The sequence below is a fragment of the Rosa rugosa genome, chromosome 4 (genome assembly GCF_958449725.1).
Source record: "Rosa rugosa chromosome 4, drRosRugo1.1, whole genome shotgun sequence".
NCBI classification, from domain to species: Eukaryota; Viridiplantae; Streptophyta; class Magnoliopsida; order Rosales; family Rosaceae; genus Rosa; species Rosa rugosa.
The window spans coordinates 24,718,019-24,727,321 of NC_084823.1; the positions used below are offsets into that span (position 1 = coordinate 24,718,019).

At 36.8% G+C, this 9,303-nt stretch overlaps 1 protein-coding gene across 2 annotated transcripts; it reads right to left on the minus strand.

Annotated features, from left to right (window-relative positions):
* Window positions 1-5,710: 5,710 nt before the first annotated feature.
* Window positions 5,711-9,303, minus strand: LOC133707211 (large ribosomal subunit protein uL3y). Of its 2 annotated transcripts, none has more exons than XM_062132767.1 (6): window positions 9,170-9,303; window positions 8,241-8,346; window positions 7,306-7,416; window positions 6,772-7,076; window positions 6,194-6,603; window positions 5,711-6,112 (listed from the first exon to the last, which is right to left on the minus strand). In XM_062132767.1, exons 2-6 carry the CDS (start codon window positions 8,323-8,325, stop codon window positions 5,854-5,856), a joined length of 1,170 nt encoding a protein of 389 aa, XP_061988751.1. In that variant the 5' UTR covers window positions 8,326-8,346; window positions 9,170-9,303; the 3' UTR covers window positions 5,711-5,853. The 2 variants fall into 2 exon arrangements, with proteins under 2 accessions (XP_061988751.1, XP_061988752.1); XM_062132768.1 differs by having other exon boundaries at window positions 9,174-9,224.

Genomic DNA, 9,303 nt, shown 5'->3' on the forward strand with positions numbered 1-9,303 from the left:
TTCAGCCCATACCAGCCCAAAGAATAAAAAAATATATATATGTTTGATTCGCGTGTATTCCTAGCTCCCAGTCTCCCACAGCACCTCACAGCCTCACTGCCTCACTGTCTCTAGTGTTTCGATGGAGGTTATCGACTTATCGATTGAAACAAGGTATGAAGCTCTAGCGGTCTCCCCTGTTTTGAATTTTTTATAAACATCTCTGTTCTTCACTTCTTCTTCCTGATGGGGTTTCCTCAAATAAATCCCAGATCTCCTCTTGCCGATTCTGCTTGCTACCACTGGTTCTGAGTTGGGCTTTTGTGTATAAGTTGAGGTTTGGGGGAGAGAGAGAGAGAGACTGAGAGACTAAGAGAGAGAGAGATTCCATGTTAGCCGAGGATCTTGATTCTTGATCATGGTCGGTCACTCGGAGGATAGCCGCCTCATAGGCTATGATGATTCATGAATCATGATTGTATATTTGTATTTTTACCTTTTTAGTTAGAATTACCGACTGATGTAGTGATGTCTTTGATGATAATTAGCTGAGGATCTTGATCATGGTCGGTGGATAGCCTATGAGGCTATGATGATTCATGATTGTATTTTTAGTTAGAATTACCGACTGATGTCTTTGATGATAAATTACTGGCTAAAAAAAAAGAAAAAAAAAAGTAACAATAAGTGAATGAGCTTTTGTTGGGTTTTGGGATTTCTTGATGCTTTCTTTGGCTTCTGATTATCTTGTGATTATTTTTTATTTAAAGATGTGCATTTTGTGTTGCAGATTGGAGAATTTTGAGTTTTGGTGATAGTGTCTGGGTTTATGCACAATACTGAGATTGTTGTTTACTCTACATCGAAAAAGAATTTGCCGATAGCATTGATAATGATTCTGCGATTGCTGAGTTTGAAGTGAGTGGGCCTCAGAGGGTACGATTTACTTAGTTTATTGTTGTTTTACAACAAATGTATGCTTGTAGTTTTTAATTTACGGGGTTTGGTTTTATGTCCTCTCCGTTGTATGTTTTGATTCAAAATAATAAAGGCGTGAGGATGAGCTTCCCACTGGGTTCCAAACCTTAAAAAAAAAAATTTATTGTGCACTTCTATTTAGCCTAGACAACAATTCGATCCTGGATCCGCCACTGGCTTCAATCCCATCGTTATGTGTTAATTGATCTTTGGATGCATACTTTGATTGATGAGCATGTAATTGAATCTATATTAAGATTTGCTAGCGTTCTAGGTCTTAATAATTCAAATGAAAAACATATAGTTCCTTAGGTAAATCAACAATGAGTTTTGCATGATGAGATTAGCGTTCTAACATGTTATCTTTACTTGAATTTATCAAACTTCCATATGTGCTTAATGCTTTGAAAATATTTTTGTTAGTGATTAGCTACCACTAGTAATTGCATGCTTAATAGGGTTAACTATGGGGCGTTCATCTAGTTAATTTAATTAAGGGAAGTAAGAAGAACTTTGTATGCGTTCATCTCTGTTCTTGATCGATTTCTTGCTATAACATGATTTGAATTTTGAAACCTTGCCAATGTGTTAGTAATGGTTGACTTCATCCAATTTTCATTCCATTCATAATTATCCACTTGATTTTGTGTTTTGGTGAGTCACTTGTATATTATTTAGTTGTTAGATTAAAATTAAAATCTTAAAATCCCTTTCTTTGTAAAATCGTAAATACCTTGTAAATATATATTTTTGTTTTCCTTATCTAACATTTTATTTTTTAGGAATAAATAATCTCTTAATCTCCGGCCAGAACGATACCCTACTTACTCTTACTACATTAATGGGTTTTAAATTGTGCACTAACTTTACTGCAGTCAAACATTGCTGTTTAATATTGTCAATAATTAATCTTGCTGTACCCTCTAACTCTTGTTGTATTCTTCATCGATCGTGATCATCTGATTAATTAGGATGCCAGTGTGATAGTAGCAATAGCCAAAAGAAGAAATTCCCCGCGGCAACTTTTGAACAATGAAACGTTGATTAGTATTATAGAAAAGTGTACTTGTAAATCAAATCTATAGAAGCTCATTGATCGATGAAATACTATGTTTTTTTTTTCTTTTCCCTCCTTTACTGCTATGTAATACGTCATGCTAGGAACTTTAGTGCTGGGGGTGGGGCATTTGTACGTATTTGAAGTGAAATGCAAAGTAATTCATGAAAGCATGTGAAAATTTAGTTACCGCGCGCAGAAGCTAAAGATCCAGACCTGAAATGCTGCGTGTCTAAGGTTTGTTAATCGATGTAACATCCATCATAAGCAATTAAGCACACAGACAAAAAAAGAAAACTAACAAAAGAACAAAAAGAAGGGGGTAATTTGCGATCTAATGTGGTCTGGTCTGGTCTGTTATTGTTGGATACGTGTGCCTGCAACATTCTGTGGTTGTAAGTAGAAGTAAAAGAAGATGATTATTAATATATGATTACTATGTCGTGGTTGAATGATGCATCAATATATAATTATGTTGTTGAATAGGTTGCATAGCTAGATATCTAGGTTTTTGAGATATCGATCTCTGCATGCAGCTTTATTCCTTCTCCTCCTTTGCCCTACAGATACAGTAGAGAGCGCAGCAGGGACCAACTCTCTATGAGTCTCATGTAAAATATGGATTTTTTTTTTTCTTTAATAGGAGAAGATGGGATAGTCTTAAAGAGGGGGCTCAAAAGTAAAAGCTGAGATAGAAATGCAAATTAGGATGCTTGCTTTTGATAAAAAAGAAAAAGCAAAATTAAAGAAAAAGATGCAAATCGGTCCATGCCACGACCATTCTTCTTAATTCTGCTATCTCCTCCAATATTCACATGGAAAAGAGCGCTCTTGTATTAACTTGATGATCATGATCTCGATCTCGATCTCATTCATAATTCACAACTCATTCCGAGCTCTTTTCCTTTCTCTCTCATAAGAAAGAAAAATCCATGACCACCTCAGACGTGGGAAAGAGTGCACTTGTATATGAAACCTCTCTCTCTCTCTCTCTCTCAAAGCCAATGTGCAGAAGGAAGAGGTAGCTAGCGTGCTCTTTTTGAGGTGTCTCTATCTGTCTTATTGAGGGCCGGGGCAGCCCGGCCTGCCTGCCTGCCTGCCTGCTACACTTCGGAAGGGTCACTGTCTTTGTGGCCTTTACTACGTGATTCATATAAATGGCTTGCCTACTAAATCATCATGTGATCACTCAAATCTCAGTGTGGCCTATATATAATTGGGAGTACACTCATGTTATCGTAACTTGTAAGTAAAGTCCAAGAGGGGACATATAATCCATCACTTTTCTCTAAACCTTCCAATTTCATTCCATTTATACTGAGAGCCTAATACAGGGAAGTGATTGGGGGATCAAACATTTGCAGAACGATGAGAAACTATTAAATTGTGATATGTCTGCATGAGTGGAATGGAAGATCATGTGTCCATTTCTAAATTTCTTAAAAAAATAACAGCATATATATCTAAACATTTAACGGTTGATTTGTCATAATATAATTAAAAAGTGAGTCTCACAACCATTGATTAGAAAGTTCTCATGAAATTCTCATTTTAAAATTCATCATTAGAGTCTCTCTCTATTATATAAATATATCCAAAAGTAGATTTTATAATTCTGGAAGTACTTTTAATTTTTTAAGTTCCCATTACTTTGTTTTTTGCGAGTATCTAAGCACATTTTTCCCTCTAACCTAATGTTGACGACCAGAATTTAACTGAAACCTTTGATAAAACTCCCACTGCATATGCTGAAAATTTGGTCTCTTGCACACTATGCATACATTAAGGTACCAACAAGGGTCTAGCATAGGGTCTGCTTATCCTCTCTTTCCAAGTCGTGTCTAGGACACTGATCCTCGTTTAATTTGTCTCCATTCAAAATGGGAACCCCTCCAAATGCATGCTTCTGCATATCAAACTTAGTGAAGACTTTGACTTTTTTTATGTAAGTTTGCTAAGATAAACCCAACAAACCATTCTTCCTATCTCTTTTCATTTCAATTCCCAATACAAAAGAAGTCTCACCAAGATTTTTCACATAAAAATTCTTAGATAGAAAAGTCTTGGTTGATTTGAACAAGTCCAGATCACTGCTAGCAAGAAATATGTCGTAAAACATACAAAATCAAGAATATAAGAATATAAAATGCTTGCCTACAATTTTCAATTAAACACAGTGAATTCAAACGAGATAACAACAATATCAAATTTTTTAAATCATTGTCTAGATGCTCGGTTAAGTCCATAAATTGATTTCTTTAATTCATGGACCATGTGTTCACTTCTAGACTTAATGAAACCCTGAAGCTACACACACACACACACAATCGGACCTCCTTAGATTTTAAAATCTAAGAATTTCCTTGAATAGACTCACTTTTTGATCGCATATCTACATCTCGACCGTTCAGTTTTTAGGTCATAATGTATAGATCCCTTCTGCAAATTTTCAGCCAAATTGATGATTGTTGAGGTATCAAATTAGATTAAATCAATGAACGAACCGAATCTGTCCAACCTGAGCTATTCATGTTCATAATTGTAAATTACAGTTTTGAATGCCTTATGATTATCACTTTGGCTGAAAATTTGCAAAGATGATCTACTCATATATACCTAAAAACTGAATGATTAAGATGTAAATATGTGATCGAAAAGTGAGTCTATTCAAGGAAATCCTTAGATTTTAAAATCTAAGGAGGTCCTTAGCATAGAAAGACTATATATATGTTCTTAAAGTTCTCCATTTAAGAAAGTTGTCTCGAGTCTTTGACATTCATTTAGTGGTTCTAGATCAAAATGAGTTACTAAAGCCATAACCATTTTAAAAGAATCTTTTTGTTGAGAATTGAGACTAGAGTCTTTCTTGTTATGTAAAAATCCTTAGCTATTAGAGTAAGTTCACCCGTTGGGTCACCAGGTCACTCACTATTCACTACTTTTTAATGTTAATTTCATCATTTGGGTTACGAGCTGTATTTCGTGCCCTGGGTCACCCGGAGTCACTTTTTGGGTCACCATCGTGACCTGCAAAGTAATCTGGTGACCCAGGTCACCATGAAAACTATGCCCGTGACCCAGAGTGTGGAAATTAACACTAAAAAGCAGTGAATAGTGGGTGACCTGGTGACCCAACTTGTGAACTTGCTCTTACCCTAGCTTATGCCTTTCTATACTGCCATCTGAATTTTCTTTGGTTATAAACCCATTTACGACCTACAGGTTGTTGATTTTCCTCCATTGTTATTCATACTCTGCAATGCAATTTTTTCCGCTGCTTAGAAAACTCACTCCTAGTGGCTTGCATATAAGTAACAGCAACTAGTAAAGGTTATGAGTCGTGGCACCAGGTAGGATTTGTTGATGTCGCGGTATCTTGACTGTGAGGTTGTCGCAGCTAGGACGGAACAGATCAAACTTTCCTACTAAAGTACTCTAGTGAAGATCGTGGATGACAGAGCCTTGAAAAACACTGTCATGGCGGCAATAATGGTGTTACCAGTGAGCAGCGATGGTTGTGGGAGGAGCTATCATAGCTGATAGCTCAGCTATGGAGGCACGCATACATTTTTTTTTTTTCTTTTTCAAAAAAGAAGATTAAAAGATTTCACTCCTGCCCCTATCTACCAGAAAAGTGTCTTTTTTGGTTAACTTGAATTGTATCTTTATTTGAACTACACCAGTGCAAACCCGAGCTTACTCAAAAGGTAAGACTGACCAAAATAATCATAAATATAAGAATCCAAACAAGTTCAAGAAATTAATGATCCAATCCGAAAACAAAAATCATGATAAATTACTGAAAGAGATCATTCTGGATCTCTATCACTACAGGTAGATCAAGCCTTGAGCCGGCCATAGAACCTTGCCTTCTCTTGTGTAGTTTGGAAACGACCATGGCCAAATTTGGATGACGTATCAATGAACTTGAGCTTTATCTCCTCCATGGCAACCCGTGATGTCTGCTTCAAAAGTGACTGCCTCAAGGTAACAACTCGCTTTTTCGGACCTACACAGCAGCCCTTTATGACAAGATAATCCTCTTTCACCCCACCATAATGTGGGAAACCACCCATGGGCGTAATATCCTTCTCCGTCCTGAGAATACAAAGAGTAAAATGAGAAGTCACCAAACATCAAGATATCAACAGGGAAGAAAGATGCAACGGAGGCACCAACCTGTCAAACTCGGTCATTGCAGAGTGAGACTCCTGCCCAGACTTTCCAAGCTTGTATATCTTCTTGTTCATCTCAGTACGATGATGGTAGCCATTCTGCCCAGCCCTGGCAACAGTAAACGAAACCCTAGCTGGATGCCAAGCACCAATGCAGGCTACTTTTCTAAGCCCACGATGGGTCTTACGGGGAAGACGAGTGACACCCCAGCGAGTGACCACACCCTCATAGCCTTTTCCCTTTGTCACCCCAATAATGTCAATCATCTCATCTTTCTGGAAAACAGCATCAACAGGAATCTGCTTCTCAAAGAAGCTGTAAGCATAGTCAACCTTCTTTGCAATATCTCCACCATTCACCTGAATCTCCATCAAATGGGCTTTCTTCTGCTTCAGTCCCTTCATTTTTCTAATCTACAAAGAATAAGCCATCAAAGATTAATCTAGTTAAAGTAGCAGTTGGTTTAAGCATTTGCATTAAGCTCTAGTAAGTTGCATTCAAGTTGATCTAGTCTGAAACAAAAACATATTAAACCCTAATATATATACATATGCAAAAAGATGTACATGATATCTTATTACCTGAGTGTGGGCTAAAACACGAATCACAGAGCAGTACTTTTTCATTTTCTCCAATTGGGCGTGGATGTCCCTTTTCCCATTTTCACTCTCGTATTTGTTCGAGTGCTTAGTGAATGCCTTCTTCTTAGACTTACACCAGTTCTTGTAGAATCTTCTCTTCACCTCCTCACTCAGGTGCTGGGCCCAAACTGTGTCCAAAGAACGGAGACCACGGGGTGTCTTCACATAACCCACAACCCCAACAACCACCATGGGTGGTGTTTCAATAACTGTAACTGCTTCACATGTTTCCTTTTTGTGTAGCTCTAGAATAAAAAAGAAGGTATAGTTAAACCAAACAAATAATTGGCCCTAAACATCTTTACATATGCAAATAAAGCAAAAAACTGCAGTAATCCAGTTTCACCAATTGATCTTTTCATACATGACATGCATATATCTTTGCATATGCAAATAAAGCAAAAAACTGCAGCAATCCAGTTTCACCAATTGATCTTTTCATACATGACATGCATATATGGTAGGGGAACTCACTTGATCCTGGCTTTTCAACATCTCTAACAATATGGGTCATTCCTGCTTTGTATCCCAGGAAAGCAGTCAATCTGCAAGATGTCATTGGATTATCTCTGGGGAATGCCTTCACTGCAATAACACCCCAAGTGTATAATTAATCAAAGTGTAGGTAATACTTTCATATAACTTTCAGACATGTACTGCAACATCAATGCTTGAAACATAAATTTGAAATTTGTTCATAAACCAGATTTTTGAATTTATCATTTGGCACATCATTGAAATAAAAAGAGCATCCGCTCACTGTAACAAGTGCATCTGGAAGGCCCATAACCAATCCTTACACATATGGAACACTTCACATATGACACCTTCAGACATTCATGTTATGTCTAAATATAAACACCCACTAACACCCGTAAGAGAGGAACCAAACCAACTCATCAGATCCAAAACTCAACACCAATTGCACCATTTGTCACGCGAAAATCTATAATTCAGACAGAATAAATACAACTCAGAAGCACACAACCAACTATCTGGTTACGACAAGAATTTGCATGCCATGATCAATCGTTTAGAGGCGGAAAAAGTAAATGAACCTAGACAACCAAAAATAAGTCATAAAATCTTCTTGCTCACCTTTTCTTACAACAGAACCAAAACTGAGAATTTTTTTCCAAAAAAAAAAAAAAAAGGTTTAAATTGATCTTTGAAATCACAAATAATTACCATACAAAAAACTACTCACAATATACTAACATATCAAAAGGAAGAGCAGTAAAGGGCCGAGAATTTGTACTAATCTAACCATATTTATCTACTTAGCATGTCACCCACATATATCTAATTGATTAGCTAAATATGATTTACAGATTAAAGAGCAAAAGATTGCAACATCTAACATAGAAACAATTGAATATCACATCAGGACTGAAGTTGCAGTAGAAAACCTTTTCCTCTGTGGCGGGATGCTCTTTTCCTTGGAAGAAATCCGAGAGAGCCATGCCTTGGGTGTTCAAACTTGCGATGGGACATGTTTCCTTCTTGAATTAAGCTCTACAAAACTCAAAAACCTCAAAATTCCTATGATGGTGGCAATAAGTTCAAGCATCTGTCTCAAATAAGTAAAAAATATTGGATACGATAAATGAAAACATAGCGCAGACAGAGAGGCAAAGCTCATACAAATATCATATGCTGGTCAAGTTACATCATTACCCAACTGATGATTATAACCCCCATCCAAAAAAAAAAATGTTGAGAAGGGTAGAATGCAACCACCTACTCCTGTAGATAGCATGAAATGATCCCCCGTGACCAAAGGCCTATGGCACCAAAAGAATGCCAATTCTCGGGCTCCTTGGTATTTCTTTCCAAAACCAACAAGGGTTCTGGTAAAAATAGAGCCCTTTTGAGACTCCAGCCTTGATTACTCACGATGTTCTTCTGGGTAAAGCATTTCATACCAGCAATGGAGTACAGTAGTAACATTCACCATCTCAATCTATATTTTTAATACAAATATATATATATATATAATATTTATCCCTTATCCAGCCAAAACATGATGATTTACATTTAGAAATTCAAAAAACAAAAATTACTATACATGGGCATGTATTATACGTAGTAATGTCTAAGATCCTTAAGCTTGCAAAGACATTCACAGACAAGAGATATTTGGAGAAGAAGAAAAAGCGACAAACAGTTATAGCTATGACATGATAAATCTCATAATGAAATCGCAACAAAACACAGATCTTCTTCAGACATTCAAAAACACAGAATCCAAATTACACTGAAAAAATTTAACAAAGTAAGGACTGGGCTTCAGTAGGGCTGTGTTCTTCAGAGTAAAAGAGAAATTGAACAATATTACCTACAAATCGAGAGATAAAAAGAAGGCGGCAACCAGCAATGAGTTGGTTCGAGGGCGACGATGAGAAACCCTCCCAAGGTTTAGTCGAGGTTCTTATAGTGGTTTTTAAAGTGAAACGACGGCTACGATTTGTT